The 20105-nt window shown below is 43.9% G+C and overlaps 1 protein-coding gene across 4 annotated transcripts in view; it reads right to left on the reverse strand.

The window, feature by feature from the left end:
* Positions 1-15447, reverse strand: part of SLC17A5 (solute carrier family 17 member 5) — a 38922-nt gene extending 23475 nt beyond the window's left edge. Inside the window, exons 1-5 of one of the 4 annotated variants that reach the window (XR_006289451.1) lie at positions 15114-15302; positions 5030-5226; positions 3257-3490; positions 2522-2609; positions 688-774 (exon numbers count right to left, since the gene is read on the reverse strand). Coding sequence is in view for 3 of the 4 variants with exons in the window: in XM_037894333.2 (XP_037750261.1) it covers positions 688-774; positions 2522-2609; positions 3257-3490; positions 5030-5226; positions 15114-15198 (691 nt within the window). In the remaining variant the exon portion in view is untranslated. Of the gene's footprint in view, positions 1-687; positions 775-2521; positions 2610-3256; positions 3491-5029; positions 5257-15113 lie in introns of all 4 variants that reach the window. The other 3 variants (XM_037894333.2, XM_043542525.1, XM_043542526.1) reach the window with 3 other exon arrangements.
* Positions 15448-20105: the final 4658 nt, after the last annotated feature.

Here is a 20105-nt window from a genome sequence, read left to right on the forward strand (position 1 = left end):
ACTTTTCAAGGCATTCTTTAGTGAATCCCTAGCTCAACTCCTGTGGCTTTGCTAGCGAAACACTGAAAGTTTCACATTGTAAATGAAGAACACATGCAAGTTACTTTTGAGAAGGTCTTCAGCTAAGAAGACCATGTTCCAGGGATCAAAGTTAACTCAATTTCACACAGCAAACAAGAACTTAAAGTCAATATTGATTGACCTCAGACTATTTGTTGGGTAACAGCATTTAGCCCAATTTAAGGACAAATTTGCTTACTGAAGGCATAGTTTACAGCCTCCTACAGGAATTTACTTGTATTAAAGGCAGCAGTTTCTCTGAAGAATCAAGCAACAAGGGAAGCAATGTTTTAATGTTTTGGGAAGTCTGGATCAGAATAAAAATGTGTTTAGAAGCTTTGAAACAATAAGCCTTATATTTCTCCTGGGAAATATATAATATATATAATTATATTTTCCCTCAGGAAGTCCTTGTGAATCACTGTTCTTGTAAAGCAGGGGAAGTGCCTCTAGATTTCCCATGACGGAAAATGTCACTGCATCAGCAGCTTCAGAATATGGACAAGCACATCTTTAGAAGTATTTGATCACTTATTTGTAATCCTAAGGTAAGAGGTGTCACAGAAATGGAAAAGGAAATCTTCACTACAGGAGTATGTTTGGAATTTAAAAAGTCCAAATACTTACCAAATATGTAGAATACATAAATCCAGTTCACATAGTAGCAAATTAAGCCAGACAATGGAAGAGACACAACTGTTCCTAACTGTGCACCTAGAAGAAAACAGTTTGTTTTTCAATTTACCAAATACACATGTAAGTGGCATATGGATTGATCCAAGAAAACATACAACGGCTGGAATTACCAGTCAGATTTTGTTGTTGCTGCACTGATTTACCAAAAGGAAGTTTGCAGATAAATATTTTCACCACCACTAGAGGGCTGTCATTTCAGCTACTGTAACTGCTTCAATAGAATGAAAAAATGGAATTGTAAAGACTCATAACATTCAACACTACCAATGAAAGATCTATGAAAGAGTGAGAAATATAGGTGAGTTCTTGGCCTATTACTGATCTCTGAAAAACTGGAGGGCTCCAAATGTGAAATGGAGGCATATTAAAAACATAGTTTGACTCTGAAAAGTGACAGCATACAAAGGGCACTTTTCTTAGTCAAAGATCTGTTCCCTACAAATCTTCTGAGTCACATCTACTGATTCCCCGACTCGGTTTTTACTGCTCTTAACTGCTCATAGCTGTGCTGCCTTTGCATGCCTATGAATGTAAAAGCTGGATAGTATTCCCACAATCAACAGAACTGTTAACTAGGTTCCATTTGCAGGGCCACCGTCTGCTCTCAGTTATGCAAGGCAAATCCTATTAACCTCAGTAGGATTGTGTAGGTAACAGAAGAATTTCATGTGCAAAGCTATTACTGGTGATGCTTCATGAGCAGGAAAGAACTTTTCTTGACTTTCCAATCCAAGATTCAGGTCAAAGAGACGGCAGTTAGGGGGCAAAAAGCCATCATAGTATTTGTAAACTAAGGAAATCTAACCTGGGAATCATTTAAACACAATCAGTACAGAACCTCAAAACGTCATTTTACAAGATCACTTTCCAAACCTAGTCTGAAACCAGCAGATATCATTGTGTTGATCTGTTGGTCAGACAGGTTCAAAAAGTAAGAACAGCTTAAGGTGTCCGAACTGTGTTCTCGCTGAAACAGGGCAATATTAAGAGATCACGTTCACACTGGGAGAAAGCTTCAACCACAAACTGGCTAATTAAACAAAATACAAAATTCACATAAAACACACATCAAAATAATAATTCCATGGATAGTTAAATGGGAACTATATCTTCCTTTAACATTAAGGGTTGACAAAAGAAAATAAGCCCAAAAATCACAGGACTGCCAAGAATGAAAATATGAACAAAGAAGAAAATAGACTGTTCTCTGAATTTACATATAAGGTGTCTTATCCAGCATCATTCCTGCCCACTGAACAGGGTTTGCAATTGATAGACTGATTCTCCTCTCACTTATACACCTTGCTTATGCCATTGTAACTTTGTTAACTTCTTTGGACTCTATCGACTCTCAAATTCTCTTTTTACTCTTGCCTGTGACTATCTTTCCTCCTTGGTTCCTGAATGTTTTAGTTTATTTACTATACAGCGTCTTTGCAGCATAATTTTCAGTCATTCGTTGCATCATCATATATAACATAAATATGTTAAAGTGTTTTAGGACCACAGAGACAAGTTGTACTGCACTGTACTTTCATGTGTGGAGCAAATAGTAAGGAGAGTCTTTATCTTGTTATTATGGGCTATTTTCTTAAGTCATTATCCTGAAGACACATTTGAGAACAGACATCGAAAGAGTAAACAATAGCTTGCATAATGAGGGTAAATTATGTTTTTAACTAGATACACGAATAGTTTTTAAAAGCGTTAATAGACTGAACATTTATAAGCCTGTTACCAATCTGGACATTTCATTCTCTTTCACCTGCATATGAAATGCTAAGGAGCTTGCTGCGTTCCAGTGGTGGAGCCCAAGACGACCACATGGCATGCATAGCAGGAAAGGTGACACCCTGGAAAACAATTTTTTATTCTGTTGAAATATATGGTAATTCCAGAATTATCTACTCAAACTTTCAGGTGCCAATTAAATCATATACTTCAGAACAGCAGCACAACCTATTAGTCTCATGAATCAACGAGAAGCTGTTTTGACAAAAAATGCACACGGGCAGTTAGGCAGAATTAAGCTTTTGCTTGTGAATATGCCTTGTGCACGAAGAGGATGCAAAAGTACAAATAAAATAACTCTCTTTATAACTCACTCTTGGTTTCCCATATGCTAGGCAGGGGTTCTCAAACTTCATTGTACCGCAACCCCCTTCTGCCAACAAAAATTACTACGCAACCCCAGAAGGAGGGGACCGAAGCCTAAATCCACCCAAGCCCCACCGCCTGGGCAGTGGGGCCAAATCCAAATCCCAAGTGTTTCAGCCCCAGGCAGGGGGCCCATAACCTGAAGCTCTTGGGCTTCGGTCCTGGGCAGCAGGGCTCGGGCTTCAGCCCCAGCCCCCAGCAAGACTAACGCCAGCCCTGGGGACCCCATTAAAATGGGGTCCCGACCCACAGTTTGAGAACTGCTGTGCTAGAAGAACTATGCTATTTTGATACAGGAAATGACTAATTTGGATTAAGGGTAAGACAAGACAATTTGGTGTACCTCTCCGAGCCCCTCCAAGGCTCTGACTGCTATGAGGTATCCAACCCCCAAGTCTGCCGCTAAGGGAGTGAACAGAGTGAAGACAGCGGTACCCAGGATGCCAAACCCCAGCAACAGCTTCCCTCCTATTTTACGTGCAAAATATCCACCAGGAATCTGAGTAATGATGTAGCCATAGAAAAAGGAACCAAGAATCCATCCTTGAGTATCCGCATCCCAAGAATACTTTTTCCCCTGAGGAAGGAAAAAAGAAAAGGGCTTAACTAACACTCTTTCTGCATCATGCAATACTTAATATCCAGCAAAGAATGTAATTAAACCATGGTTCATTATTTAGTCCTGATGGCTAAACTTTGAAGGTCTCACTGCATTTCATCTTGGCCTTTACTCAGGCAGACAGTTTTTGGAATAGGCATAGCCTGATGCAAGCCAAAATGCAAAGAGATAGAAGGAAAGGAAAATAGAGGTGAGACAAAAAGATTATATGGGGCAGGACAAGCAGCAGACAGAAAAGCAGACAAACGTATACAGGAGCAGCAAGGTTATGCAAAGGAGAATGTTACGAGTCCACTAAATTCAAAATGAGACAGGGTTGCACTAGTGTGTGTGCGCGAGAGATCAGAGTAACGGGATGGGCAGATGACCTTAGTAGAAGACTGGAGGACAGAGCGGTAAAAGAAGAGACCAGAGAGGTGAATTTTACAATTATAAAGGTAAGAGATGGAATGGCACTGACAGATGCAGAGGTGGTAGTTTTGGAGAGCATGAGACATAGAAGTTCTGAATCATCATTAATTATTTCTGAGAATCCAAGTGTACGCCAGGCACTTCAAAGAAACAAGGAGGGATCTGGTCCCTGCCCCAAACAGCTACTGGTCTAAATTCAGTCACGACTCAATAAGCAAGTCCTAAATGAGTCAAAAAGGTGAGTCAGGATGAGTTTTACACTAATAAGATGCATAGTTGTCAGTTAAGACATGCACACATTTTCATGGGCCCTCAACTTTTTTTATTTTTTTAAATCAACTCATTTCTCATAGGAACTATGACAAAGTTTCAAGGAAGAGGTTCAGTGAAGAGAGACGGCTTGGCAAATCGGTGTTCCAGGGGAGAATGGAAAAAAAGCAGAGGTATGGAAAAGAGTAGGAAACAGAAAGGAAAAGTCAATGTGTTTTTTAGAAATAGATCAGGGAAGGTAGTTTCAAAGGTCAGAGAGAGGGGAGCAAAGAAAGAGGATGGATATGAAGGACCAACCAGAATTGTGAGAGAGATCATAAGTGAAGAAATAAAGAATATTATGTATGCAGTAAAGATCTAATGAAACTTGTCCCTTTCATTAAAACAAAATTTCATACAAAGTCAAGACTATGAAAAACAGATGTAGCTTAATAATATGGCAGAGACACTGAGTTCTCAATTGCTCTGATGCAGATACAACAGGAAATGTCCACTTCACACACACAATTCAGAGTGAGTCATATTAGACCTACAAGGTCAGTGTAGCCGTTTTGCTAAGTATAGTTTAGAACTGATGTAACATAGTCTGTCCTTTAGGACAGCACAACATTATTCACCTAAGGTCTCAGAATAGTTCTAAAAGAGCCAATCTATATTCTGAGAAGGTCTGCTGGTAAAAAAAAACAAAACAAAAGCAAAACAGTGCACCGCTCCTCTACTGTTAATAGAGCAGTTAAACATGAAACATCAAACTCAATCGCAGCATGCTGTTGAAAATAACATCACATATTTTAGAAAACATATATTAAATCCTACCGTTGTATTCCGAGGTATGTTTAGGGCAGAAGAATGTTCTGGACACACTTTGGAAGTTGTATTCTTCGCTAAACTTGTATTAGGTTCTACCATGTCTACAAGAGCAACGCTTAGATTCACACGTAATGCATACAACAGGAAGAATCCAAAAAAGGCCAGTAATGCTAAATTGTAGCGAGCAGAGCAGCATGTAGGCACTGCAATAAGAGATTTTTAAAAGTTATTTGCTGCAAAAAAGGATAAAAAGCATTTTAGTCACGATAACTTGGATATTTATATATAAGAAGTGAGAAAACAAGTTTATTTACCCTGAAAAACATATTTTAGATATTGAGTGACTGAGTGGGAGTGGGAAGAAAAGTTTTTGGTCTAGTTCCCTGCAGATATGTAAACCTCTCCCACACATAGTGGCAGTTAAGAGCATATATATCTATTGGTCAAAGGGCTGATCCTCAAGCGTAAATGTTGTGCAAGGTTTTTACAAAGGGGATTTAGCAGCATGGTTACAAAGGTTTCAAGAGGTCTTCTGAAACATGGTTATTCAAACTGAAATTTCACAATAAAAAAAAAACAAGATTAGTGGCAAGTATGCTATACACTTGAAAATGTGTGCAGTATCCTGCTTCTCTTTGTGACTTAAGATACACTCCTGAAGTGCTGCTATAGAATGGCCACCATGGGGTTCCATGTTTGTCACATCTCTATAGCTTCCAGGACAAATTTTGCTCTAGATGTTACTCTGTAACAAGGTGAGATTTCTAACTCTCCAATGAACTCAGCCTTGGATCTGGAAGTCAAGCAGGTTCTGCCTTTCACGAGGACTAATATAGATTCTGTAGAGAACGTGGCATTGTCAACAGAATTGAAAATGTGACCCGTGAAAGTCCAGCTCACGTTCTCAATGCTGATGGGATTGAAGAGCAGTAAAAATCTATCTTTTGGATCAGTAAAGTGAAAAGATCCGATTGCCACCCACGGAAAAAAATCTTACCCTCTCCTTTACAGCTAGAGAGATATCTCCAGCAGCTCAAATTGTGCAACCCCTATACACCCAGTGTTAGATAAAATAATTTTTTGGCTATGTACACTATGGAAATTGGGGACTACTCACCTTCCTTAAGCCAGACAGATACGCCTGGGAGAATTCTGAGCTACTGCGTGCACACACAATTAATGAGCTGTGCATATTTTTATTTTTTTGTGCAGAAAAAAGTTTCTGCTGAAATGTTGATGCAGTTCCACCTTATGCCCACCTGAGGGCGTTGTGGTGATAGAACACAGTAGCAGCTCCTGGCCAGCTAGGGAAGAGAAAGGTGCTGTGATGAAGGCAGGCTCTGTCAGGCCAGGTCAAGAGATGGGGGCTATGGGGAGACAGACAGCATTGGGTGCTGGGGGGTGTCAGACATGGACTTATAAGGGCTAGTAGGGGAGGACAGACTGGTGCAGGGGCTGAATGGGAATGGAAGGGGTGCAGAGATACATAACGACAGGAGAGTGGCTAAGTGGGGGCACAGAGACACATGGGGAGAAGTGGAGGGGGTACAGGGACGGGGGATGGTTGAGTAGGGGCACAGAGACACATGGGGATGGGGGGCTGTCTCAGTGGGGGTGGGTGGACAAGTGGTACAAGGACACATGGAGGTGCAGGAACACATGGGGACAGGGACAGATGTGCCTGACTGAATGGGAGAGGCTAGGGGTCAGCCAGCATGGAGGAAGCTCCCTAACAATCCCTTCTCGCCCCCTGTAAAAACCTGTTCCATATTTTTCCCACCCATACCCAACAACCCTACAAGTTCACACCCCAGGGTCCCTCCCAGCAATTTACTTCCCCCCTCCCTCAGCTCCTTCGTTATCCCTGACTCCTCCAAGCCTCTGCACTGCTTCTGAGGGGTGCAGGAAATACTGCTCTGTATTGAGGTTTAAATGAATTATTACTCAGAGTTGTGTATTAATACGCCTAATAAGGAATCTATTTGTCAAAAAAAATTTCCTGAATCTTTTTTGTTGTCTGTATTGTTACACATACTTGCTGACAGATATTTTGAAATAAATGACCAAAAATAATTGAAACTGGTGTGATTATACTGTGTTATTTTGACAAATAAAATATGCAGAGTTTTAAAATAGTGTGCAGAATTTTTAATTTTTTGGCAGCGCAGAATTCCCCCAGAAGACAGACCAAATGATATACAGTTATAAACATGAGAACATCTCCAATTATTAGTTATTAGATTGAATACTTTAAAATATTATACAAAATATATTATATTAAATATATACTAATAAAGCTAAAAAATTTAATTTCAAGATACATGGCAATTTGATTTTTAAAATAAATCTAATATTCACTCTCTCATTTTGTTCTGAGAAACATTTGCTAAGTAGGCCAATTGCCTGGGTGAATTTATGAAACGTGACTCAGAAATGAACTTGACCAAGTCCAGCTGGCTCCCCAGCTCTAGTGGGAAGGGTTCCTGATGAAAGCAGAACTTGCTGGAGACCATACAAATCAGAAAACAGCAAGTACATTAGATATCTGAGCCAGAGATGCTTTGCTGCCTTTTGAAAAATAGGTAGGGCTAAGAGAGGAACTTTACCAGCTCCTAAGGGAAAGGGGCACTGAGTCTGGGATGGATCTAGATACAAATTTGAGCTGAATCAAAGGACTGACGCTGAGACACCGATTCCAGCATTTGGCATCAGCAGCCAAGCGAGCAGGAAAACTGGTTCTTGTCCCCCTGGGACGATTGGTGGACTTGGATACCATGATGGCCAACTACCAGGACACTGAAGAGGACACCATGGCTCTGATGGCTCATGACACCAATACTGCCAATAGGTAGCAGAATGAGCCAAAGATGAGCTGAACCCCAGAAAGGATCCTGAGAAGCCAGGCCTCTCCCAGAAGCCCCACTTCACCTTGATCCCTCTCTTCCCCATCCCCCCTTCCCCAATCTGACGACTCCCCCCCCCCCCGACACTTCTCTTCCCAGCAATCCCACCACAACCATCAGCCAGAACCCCTCTTTTCCCTCCCAGGTTCCCCACCACCACCCTGACCTGCCACTTGTTTTTTTTTCATTTGTAGCTTACAAATTTTAAAAAAATCACCAGCACCCCGGGCCAAAATAAATTTGATGAGGTTCAACAAGGACAAGTGCAGAGATCTGCACTTAGGACGGAAGAATCTCATGTACTGCTACAGACTAGGGACCGAGTGGCTAGGCAGCAATTCTGCAGAAAAGGACCTAGGGGTTACAGTGGACGAGAAGCTGGATGAGAGTCAACACTGTGCCCTTGTTGCCAAGAAGGCTAACGGCATTTTGGGCTGTATACGTAGGAGCACTGCCAGCAGATCGAGGGACGTGATCATTCCCCTCTATTCGGCATTGTTGAGGCCTCATCTGGAGTACTGTGTCCAGTTTTGGGCCCCACACTACAAGAAGGATGTGGAAAAATTGGAAAGCATCCAGCTGAGGACAACAAAAATGATTAGGGGGCTGGAGCACATGACTTATGAGGAAAGGAAGAGGGAACTGGGATTATTTAAAATGAGGAGTACTTGTGGCACCTTAGAGACTAACAAATTTATTTGGGCATAAGCTTTCGTGGGCTAAAACCCAGTTCATCGGATACACACAGTGGAAAATACAGTAGGAAGATATATATACACAGAGACCATGAAAAAATGGGTGTTGCCATACCAACTGTAATGAGACCAATCAAGGTGAACTATTAGCAGCAGCAGAATTTCTCCTGCTGATAATAGCCCACCTTAATTGATTGGTCTCGTTACAGTTGCTATGGCAACACCCATTTTTTTCATGGTCTCTGTGTATATATATATATATCTTCCTACTAAAAAAAGAACAGGAGTACTTATGGCACCTTAGAGACTAACAAATTTATTAGAGCATAAGCTTTCGTGGGCTACAGCCCACTTCATCGGATGCATAGAATGGAACATATAGTAAGATTATATATATATACACACACACACATACACAGATAAGTTGGAAGTTACCATACAAACTGTGAGAGGCTAGTTAGTTAAGATGAGCTATTATCAGCAGGAGAAAAAAAGCTGTTGTAGTGATAATCAAGATGGCCCATTTAGACAGTTGACAAGGTGGTGTGAAGATACTTAACTTAAGGAAATATGACAGGTTTCAGAGTAACAGCCGTGTTAGTCTGTATTCGCAAAAAGAAAAGGAGTACTTGTGGCACCTTAGAGACTAACCAATTTATTTGAGCATAAGCTTTCGTGAGCTACAGCTCACTTCATCAATAGATTCAATATGTGTAATGACCCAGCCACGCCCAGTCTCTATTCAAACCCAAGTTAATGATATCTAGTTTGCATATTAATTCAAGCTCAGCAGTTTCTCGTTGGAGTCTCTTTCTGAAGCTTTTCTGTTGCAAAATTGCCACCCTTAAATCTTTTACTGAGTGGCCAGAGAGGTTGAAGTGTTCTCCTACCGGTTTTTGAATGTTATGATTCCTGATGTCAGATTTGTGTCCATTTATTCTTTTGCGTAGAGACTGTCTGGTTTGGCCAATGTACATGGCAGAGGGGCATTGCTGGCACATGATGGTATATATCACATTGGTAGATGTGCAAGTGAATGAGCCCCTGATGGTGTGGCTAATGTGATTAGGTCCTATGATGGTGTCACTTGAATAAATATGTGGACAGAGTTGGCATTGGGCTTTGTTGCAAGAATAGGTTCCTGGGTTAGTGTTTTTGTTGTGTGGTGTGTGGCTGCTGGTGAGCATTTGCTTCAGGTTGGGGGGCTGTTTGTAAGCGAGGACTAGTCTGTCTCCCAAGATCCTACTGTATTTTCCACTGCGTGCATCCGATGAAGTGGGTTTTAAGCCCACGAAAGCTTATGCCCAAATAAATTGGTTAGTCTCTAAGGTGCCACAAGTACTCCTCGGTTTTTGGGGTTTTTTTTTGTTTGCTGATACAGACTAACACAGCTACCACTCTGAACCCTGGGATTATTTAGTCTGCAGAAGAGAAGAATGAGGGGGGATTTGATAGCTGCTTTCAACGACCTGAAAGGGGGTTCCAAAGAGGATGGATCTAGACTGTTCTCAGTGGTAGCAGATGACAGAACAAGGAATAATGGTCTCAAGTTGCAGAGGGGGAGGTTTAGATTGGATATTAGGAAAAACTTTTTCACTAGGAGGGTGGTGAAGCACTGGAATGGATTACCTAGGGAGCTGGTGGATAAAATGCTGAGATAAAAGTCAAGAAGGAATACAATTTAAAGTATTCTCAGGACAAGAAAACACATTCAAACAAGTATTTTTGGTAAGAAATCTAGAAGAAACAACATTTGTGAAAGACTGAATTATGGACCAATTAAAAACATATCTGATACAGGATAGAATAAATGTTAAGAATAAATTCTAAGATATACATCTTTAAAAGTAAGTTGAACTTACGCCTCCTGCCAAAATCACTAACTTTCAAAAGTATGGCCACTAGACCAGAACATGGACTAATCAATCATAGAGAGAATGGGAAAGAGGGGTAAGAGTTGAAAAAAATCAACTGTTGTGTGGCTAGATCAGAGATGGGCAAACTATGGTCCGTGGGACCATCGTGCCCGGCCCTTGAGCTCTCGTCCGGGGAGGCTAGCCCCAAGCCCCTCTCCTGCTGTTGCCCCTCCCCTGCAGCCTCAGCTCGACACTCCTGCCAGGCAGCGTGGCTGGCTCCGGCTGGGTGGCATGGCTGCGAGCTCCTGCTGCTCTGAGAGGCATGGTAAGGAGGGGGCGCGGAGTGGGACGGTTGGATAAGGGGCAGGAGGTCCCAGGGGGCAGTTGGATGGGGGGGGGGAAATGGAGGGGGGGCGGTCAGGGGATGGGGAGCAGGGGTGTGTGGATAGGGGTCGGGGCAGTCAGGGGAAAGGAGGGGTTGGATAGGGGGTGGGGTACCGGGGGGCAGGGTGTGGATAGCAATCGGGGCAGTTAGGGGACAGGGAGCTGGGCGGGGGTTAGATAGGGACTGGGATCTCGGGGGGCGGTTAAGGGTGGGGGTTCCAGGAGGAGGTGGTCAGGGGACAAGGAGCAGGGGCGGTTGGATGGGTCGGGGGTTCTTGGGGGGGGGGCAGTCAGGGGGCAGGAAGTGGGAGGGGTTGGGGGCCAGGCTGTTTGGGGAGGCACAGCCTTCCCCATCCAGCCCTCTATACAGTTTCGCAACCCTGATGTGGCCCTCGGGCCAAAAAGTTTGCCCACCCCTGGGCTAGACCTTCAAAGCAACATTTGCAGAAAAAAAGGTAATAGAGGAAGAACAGGAACTGCAGACCTGCTTACTCAAAAACAATGGATTACAGTAGTGAATAACTAAAATTATACAATGAGCAGGACACAAGGAGAAAATAATCTTCTCTGCAGACATACCAGAGTGTACACTTCACACTTCGTGGGAAGCGTTTAGTATTATAAGACAGGCTCATCAAAGAAATCTGGAAACACACCAGGGAAATATATTGCTACTTTGCTAGAGGAATGTGAACTGATGCCCAATGTTTACAGATAGAAGTTTCAAGGAGTTAAATAAATAAATAAGGATTATGCTGAATTTGGAAAAGGTTGTAGGACAATGGGTGGCTAAGTCTGGAGTTAATGGAAATTTTATTAACAGTGCACATGAAATGTAAGTGTAGACTGGTGACCACCACCTCAAAATGCTGTGCCGGGGTATACTGATCACTTCTTTTTTCTGCATATATTAAAAAATTAAATACAAAAGAAAAAACTAAAACTTCAGTGCAAAAGATAAACACAGGTCAATCTTTACCAGGATGTGATCATTCTGAAAATCTTATTTTTAAAACAGTATTTGAAAGAGGCACATCTCATTTTTAAGTGAGATCAAGGAGTATAATTGAGATGTATTGGGGACTTAAAAAATAATTCTTCAGGAAGTCCACAGTGTGCAAAACTAGTCAAGCAACTTTATCCTCTCTCAAATTGCTTTGGAAGCAATAGGTCCTTAATATAAATTGATTGATCATGACAGTTTCCAAAGAATGAGTACAACTGTGGCTAAATCTGTTTAGACATCATGGTTAATAGAAAGGTTAAACAAATGATAGTAATGGAAGCTTCACATTTTTATGATCTAACACTCCCTTGGAAATGTAGGTTAATTGGAATTTCTATTACTCTTCCTTTAGAAATAAAGTCTGGAAAATGAATGCACTATACAAAACTCTAAGAAATTAAGGTGAGGGAACCTAATAAACATATGACTCCACCATACAGTTTTAAGTTGTAAACTTCTCACCATATATTTTGCTTAACATATAGATCAACAGGTAGATGCATTATTTGAGAATGCTTGATCAGGTAGTCTGTCATAAACATACAGCTAAGGGTAGCATAAAATCCCTCCTTTACCTGTAAAGGGTTAAGAAGCTCAGATAACCTAGCTGGCACCTGACCCAAAGGACCAATAAGGGGAGAAGATACTTTCAAATCTGTGGGGGAAGGTTTTTGTTTTGTGTTTCTTTATGCTCTCTCCGGGTCAGTGAGGAACCAGGGCAGGGAAAATACATCTCCTAAAGCCGTACCTGAACTAAGCATCTAAGATTACAAATTGTAAGTAATAGGAAGGAAAGGTGTTAGATTATCTTTTGTTTTAGCTTGTGAATTTTCCCTGTGGTAAGATGGAGGTTTATCCCTGTTTTTTGTTACTTTAAAGTTTTGCCTAGAAGGGAATCCTCTGTGTTTTGAATCTGATTACCCTGTAAAGTTACCTTCCATCCTGATTTTACAGAGGTGCTTCTTTACTTTTTCTTATTTATAATTAAGTTCTGCTTTTTAAGAATCTGATTGGTTTTTAGTGTCCTAAAAACCCAAGGGTCTGGTCTGTGCTCACCTGGTTTACCTATTTGGTTGGTAGATTATTCTCAAGCCTCCCCAGGAAAGGGGGCGAAGGAGTTGCGGTGGTGGGGGGTATTTTAGGGAAACAGGAACTCCAAGTGGTCCTTTTCCTGAATCTTTGTCTAACTCATTTGGTGGTGGTGGCAGCAGTACCCATCCAAGGACAAGGAAGGATTCGTGCTTGGGGAAGTTTTTAACCTAAGCTGGTAGAAATAAGCTTAGGGGGTCTTTCACGCGAGTCCCCACATCTGTACCCCAGAGTTCAGAGTGGGGAGGGAACCCTGACTCAAAGCACAGAAAGCTCAAGACTTACTTTTTTAAGATACATCTCACTCTCCTTCCATCTTTTAAAATGATTATGAAGAGGAAGAAGGCCACTGCAGGATCCAACACAGTCAGATACAAGGTTCAATTCCTTACCTTGAACAGTGCCTTCAGCTCCTACTTCTGTTGCTTTCAAAAACATGCTTTCCTGTCTTTCGGTTAGAACTGTAAATAGTCTGCCCCCTCCCCTCCCTTTCTTTTTTTAAGAGAAAGTCTGTACTGAAAGTTCCCTGACACTGTACTTTTGTAGTTTAAGGACGTGTTGTTCTCTTGCATTTGTTCTTGTGGGTGAGGTGAGCCACTCAAACTAGAGTATGGCACATTGTGCAAGCTTAAGAATGTATTGCTTTAACAACTGACAAATAAAAAGCCACAGTGTCTGGTGCTCCCATGAACGCCATCATGCCTTCTTCCACACGCCCCTTATGGGTGGAACCACCTCCCCGTTCCCCAAAAGCTGTAAAGCAACTACCAATCCTCCTTACAACTAACATCTACCATGACTCCTGTGAAACACTGTCAGCTGATAATAGTTTAGGCAGAAAAAAGTGTTAGGACTGCTCATTTGTCTCTATTAGTAAGCAAACCAATGCTCCCACCTATACATCTACTTTGTATCTACAGGGTTGTCTACACAGTTCAGCTATTAAAAGACATGGTTGTATTAGTATTACTATAACTGTTTAAAAAAATCCTTTAGTTTTAAAATCAAAGATATTTAAAAATGTTCAAAACTGAAACACTGATTTTTGTCAAAACTAAACATTTTGTTCAACCCCAAACAATTTTTCTTCCACTTTCTGAAACTGCCAACAAACGGAAAAATCTTTTTCCCCCAGTTCTGTTAACTTCCTCTTCTCTTGAAATCCATTTGCTCGCTTTTCCCACCAGTTAGTGTTTAGGTCACAACCTGATCCTGCAAAGACTTGTGCATTTGCTTAACTTTAAATCAACAGGACCACCTTTGTACTTAAAATTATGCACACATGTAAGTCTTTACAGGATCAGGGTCCAAGATTGTATACTCTTTGGGGTAGAGACTGTTTTGTACCATATACTCGTACAATGCATAACACAAAGGCTAGAGCCTCTAGTGTGCTATGGTAATAATCATTTTAAATAAAAATGAGAAATAATAATGAGAATGCTGCTCAAAGGGTCAGAACTGATTTATTTCTCCTACCTCATTCTTTAAAATGACCTGTGTTTTAGAGTTTCCTCTGCCCTATTGATTTTTTTCTTCACCTGTATGCACAGCTCACAATACAACGCTCTCATAGCAACTAGTTAATAGTGCATAAAGGCCCACAGACTCAGATGAAGATTAAGATACCGAGTGGAGAAATGCTCAAACCTTTACAGAGATTTGGGACGCTGCGGGATATTTCAGTCCCCTGAGAGTGGCTTTTAGCAGCAGTCTGCGGGGACGCCGCGTGATCCAGGATGGCCAGCCGCCCCGTGATCACCGGCGTAGCCGAGGGAAGGTGTGGAAGAGGCGCCCCGCGCCGCAAAGACTCCTGAGCCGGGCACAGCGCCTCGCCATGCCCCAGGAAGCGCCCAGCCCGGGACGCCCTGTCCCGCTGCACTGGGGCGGGGAGAGGGGACAGGGCACCCCGGCAGCGGCAGCGGGCAGGGGCCGGCACGGCGGACTCAGAGGGCCGGCTCGGTCCCTGCCAGGAGAGCTGGGCTCCCAGCCCCGCTGGGCCAAGCTGCCCCCGCTGCCAGAGCCTTGCCGGGGCGCTCCAGCCCCGGCCCCCCGCCCGCTCCATAGCAACGCGGGGAGGCCGCCTCACACGCTGCCCCGCCCGGGCTCGCCCCGGCCCCGCGCCCGGGGCAGCTGCTGGCCCATCCCGGCGCTCACCTGTGCCGGGCTGGGACTCGCCCAGCAGCGGGGTGCGGTCCGCCGCGTCTTCGGGCTCCGCCTCGCGGCCCGCCGGGGCCCGCATCGCGCCCAGCGCCAGCCCGCCCGTAGCCACCGCGAAGTGGACCCGAGCCCCGGCCAGGGCTTTGCAGCCGGGGGAGCCCAGGGGCGGGCTGCGACGGCGGCGGCCACGTGACTGACGCCGGGCGGAAGCTGCCTCCCCAGCGGCGCCCCGCGGCTCTGAGCTAGCCCTCAGCCGCCATCTTTGGTGCTGGCAGCGACTCGGGCTGGAGGGTGGGGGCTCACACAGTCTCTTCCTCTGGGCGTGGGCAGCATTTTCCTGCATCCATCTCACGCCTACCGTTTGCAAGTCTCTCCTCTTCAGGCCCACGTGAAAGTGGTGTGTGTTGGGGAGGGGGATTAGGCTGAAATTTCCAAGACACCCCTCTATTTACATGCACAGGGGGACCCAAATCCCAGCCCCTTCTGAGCTGTGGGCTCAGATCACAGCTTCTCCGACCTGAGTACTCCTTTTCTTTTTGCAAATACAGACTAACACGGCTGCTACTCTGAGACCTGAGTTCAGTTGCAGACAGACATTTAACTTCTCTATTTTATTGCTTTGGATTCATAAATAACTAAAATGCCTAACTGAAGGAAATAAAGGACAACCATGTGAAAACTAATAGACAAAACTTACTTTGAAGAGATGCTTCTCATTTAGAACTTAATTCCCACAATTTATATCCACTAAGCAGCTACTGGGAAGCATTTCCTCCAGCAAAATAAACGCTAGCAGTAGTTATCTTTCCCAACTTTGTCAAAAATAGTCTGTTATATTTTTCTTGTGCTCAAACTGATAAATTCATTTTGCATTAGGTTTGATAAGTACAGTTAGGGAACGTCGAATTGTGAAGGTAAATGCGTGGTTACGCAGGTGGTGCCGGATAAAGGACTTTGGATTCCTAGACCATGGGATGTTGTTCTGGGAAGAAGGATTGCTAGGAAGAGATGGGGTCCACCTAATGAAGAGAGGGAAGAGTATCTTTGCAGGCAGACTTACTAACCTAGTGAGGAGGGCTTTAAACTAGGTTCACCAGGGGATGGTGACCTAAGCCCTGAGGTAAGTGGGGAAGTGGGACACCGGGAAGAAACACAAGGAGGAGGGTGCAACAGGGGAGGCCTCCTGATTCATACTGAGAAAACAGGGCAATCGGCTAGTTATCTTAGGTGCATGTACATGAACGCAAGAAGCCTTGGAAACAAGCAGGAAGAATTGGAAGTCCTGGCACAGTCAAAGAACTAAGATGTGACTGGAATAATAGAGACTGGTGGGGTAGCTCACATGAGTGGAGCACTGTCATGGATGGGTACAAACTGTTCAGGAAGGACAGGCAGGAGAGGAAAGGTGGAGGAGTTGCACTGTATGTAAGTGAGCAGTATAATTGCTCAGCTCTCCAGTATGAAACTGGAGAAAAGCCTGCTGAGAGTCTTTTGGTTAAGTTTAGAAGCAAGAACATGAAGGGTGATATCGTGGTGGGTGGGTGCTATAGACCACCACACCAGATCAGGAGGATGAGATAGATGAGGCTTTCTTCGGATAATTAATTGAAATTTCCAGAACACAGGCCCTGGTTTCAATGGAGGACTTCAATCACCCTGATATCTGCTGGGAGAGCAATATAGCAGTGCACAGACAATCCAGGAAGTTTTTGGAGAGTGTTGGGGACAACGTCCTGGTGCAACTACTGGAGGAACCAACCAGGGGCTGTTCTCCTTTTTACCTGCTGCTTACAAACAGGGAAAAATTGGTAGGGGAAGCAGAAGTGGGTGGCAACCTGGGCAACAGTGACCATGAGATTGTTGAGTTCAGGATCCTCACAAAAGGAAGAAAGGAGAGTAGCAAAATACGGACTCTGGACTTCAGAAAAGCAGACTTTGACTCTCTCAGGGAACTGATGGGCAGTATCCCCTGGAAGGCTAATATGAGGGGGAAAGGAGTCCAGGAGAGCTGGCTGTATTTTAAAGAAGCCTTATTGAGGGTGCAGGAACAAACCATCCTGATGTGCAGAAAGATTAGCAAATATGGCAGGCAACCAGCTTGGCTTAACAGAGAAATCTTTGGTGAGCTTAAACACAAAAAGGAAGTTTAGAAGAAGTGGAAACTTGGACAGATGACTAGGGAGGAGTATAAAAATATCGCTCAAGCATGCAGGGGTGTAATCAGGAAGGTCAAAACACAACTGGAGTTGCAGCTAGCTAGGGATGTGAAGGGTAACAAGAAGGGTTTCTACAGTTATGTTAGCAATAAGGAAAAGGTCAGGGAAGTGTGGGACCCTTAATGAACGGGGGAGACAACCTAGTGACAGATGATGTGGAAAAAGCTGAAGTACTCAATTCTTTTTTTACCTTGGTCTTCACAGACGAGGTCAGCTCCCACACTGCTGTCCTGGGCAACAGAGTACGGGGAGGAGGTGACCAGCCCTCAGTAGTGAAAGAACAGGTTAAGGACTATTTAGAAAAGCTGGACATGCACAAGTCCATGGGTCCAGATCTAATGCATCCGAGGGTGCTGAGGGAATTGGCTGATATGATTGCAGAGCCATTGGCCATTATCTTTGAAAACTTGTGGCAATTCGGGGAGGTCCTAGGCGATTGGAAAAAGGCAAATGTAGTGCCCATCTTTAAAAAAGGGAAGAAGGAGAACCGGGGAACTACAGACCAGTCAGCCTCACCTCAGTCCCTGGAAAAATCATGCAGCAGGTCCTCAAGGAAACCATTTTGAAGTACTTGGAGGAGAGGAAGGTGATCAGGAACAGTCAACATGGATTCACCAAGGGCAAGTCATGCCTGACCAACCTGATTGCCTTCTATGATGAGATAACTGGCTCTGTGGATATGGGGAAAGCGGTGGACGGAAGGTATCTTGACTTTAGCAAAGCTTTTCATATGATCTCCCCACAGTATTCTTGCCAGCAAGTTAAAAAAGTATGGATTGGATGAATGGACTATAAGGTGGATAGAAAGCTGGCTAGATTGTTGGACTCAACGGGTAGTGATCAATGGCTTGATGTCTAGTTGGCAGCCGGTATCAAGTGGAGTGCCCCAGGGGTCGGTTCTGGGGCTGGTTTTGTTCAATGTCTTTATTAATGATCTGGACGATGTGATAGATTGCACCCTCAGCAAGTTCGAGGATGACACTAAACTGGGGAGAGGGGTAGATACGCTGGAGGGTAGGGATAGGGTCCAGAGTGGCCTAGACAAATTGGAGGATTGGGCCAAAAGAAATCTGATGAGGTTCAACAAGGACAAGTGCAGAGTCCTGCACTTAGGACGGAAGAATCCCATACACAGCTTTAGGCTGCAGTTCTGCAGAAAGGGACCTGGGGATTACAGTGGATGAGAAGCTGGACATGAGACAGCAGTGTGCCCTTGTTGCCAAGAAGGCCAATGGCATATTGGGCTGCATTAGTAGGAGCATTGCCAGCAGATCAAAGGAAGTGATCATTCCCCTCTATTCGGCACTGGTGAGGCCACATCTGGAGTATTGCGTCCAGGTTTGGGCCCCCCACTACAGAAAGGATGTGGACAAATTGGAGAGAGTCCAGCGGAAGGTAACAAAAATGATCAGGGGGCTGGGGCACATAACTTACGAGGAGAGGCTGAGAGAACTGGGCTTGTTTAGTCTGCAGAAGAGAAGAGTGAGGGGGGATTTGATAGCAGCCTTCCACTACCTGAAGGGGGGTTCCAAAGAGGATGGCGCTCAGCTGTTCTCAGTGGTGGCAGATGACAGAACAAGGAGTAGTGGTCTCCAGTTGCAGTGGAGGAGGTTTAGGTTGGGTATTAGGAAACATTATTTCACGAGGAGGGTGGTGAAGCACTGGAATGGGTTAGGGAGGTGATGGAATCTCCATTCCTAAGGTTTTTAAGGCCTGGCTTGACAAAGCCCTGGCGGGGATGATTTAGTTTGTGTTGGTCCTGCTTTGAGCAGGGGGTTGGACTAGATGACCTCCTGAGGTCCCTTCCAATCCTAATCTTTTTATGATTACCTTTGTGGTACCAGCCTTAATAGCTTCCACATGATCTCGCAACATGGCCTGGTCTATACTAGGAATTTACATCAGTATAGCTATGTTGCTCAGGGGTGTGAAATATCCACCTCCCCAGGAGACACAGCTATACTGACCTACCCCCCGGTGTAGACAGAATTTTTCCGTTGACCTAGTTACCATCTCTCGGCGGGGAGATGGTTTACCTACTCTAATGGGAGAAGTGCTCTCCAGTCAGGATAAGTAGTGTCTATACTTAAAATGCTACAGTGGTGCAGCTGCAGCATTTTAAGTATAGACATACTGGTTTGGTCTACATTACAAACATATATTGGTATAACTACGTTGCCCAGGGATGTGGAAAATCTACACCCCTGTGTGATGTAGTTTTACCAACCTAACCCCCAGTGTACACAGTGTTATGTCGACGGAAGAGGTTCTCCAGTCAACATAGCTACTGCCTCTCAGGGAGGTGAAGTACCTGTGCTGACAGGAGAAACTCTCCTGTTGGTGTAGGTAGCCTCTTCACTAAGTACTGCAGCTGTGCTGCTGCAGTGCTGTAAGTGTAGACAAGCCTATCTTTTTATACCTTGCAAGTAATTCAAATAAATCTAAAAAAATTACCATTATGAGAATTGCCGTTTCTCATCTGAACCTTTCAAACTAACCACCTCTCACCTGAGTACAGCAAAATATCCAAGTGATTATATAAAATATTGCACCACATGTCCTTCTGCATCTGATAGCAGGTTTGCAAACCTGTCAATTGTGCAACCCTTTTCCAATTATTATGCAAGTTACATCCTGCAAGCAATTGCCTCCATGTGTTCCTTTGAACATTAATGTGCAAGTATGCCAACACAAAAGTGGAAAGAGATAGTGACCCAAGTGTTATGGTTTGCAAAGGCAGATCAGGAATTTGGATAGAAAAGCAAACAAGTTA

Source organism: Chelonia mydas, chromosome 3 (genome assembly GCF_015237465.2).
Source record: "Chelonia mydas isolate rCheMyd1 chromosome 3, rCheMyd1.pri.v2, whole genome shotgun sequence".
Taxonomy (NCBI): Eukaryota; Metazoa; Chordata; order Testudines; family Cheloniidae; genus Chelonia; species Chelonia mydas.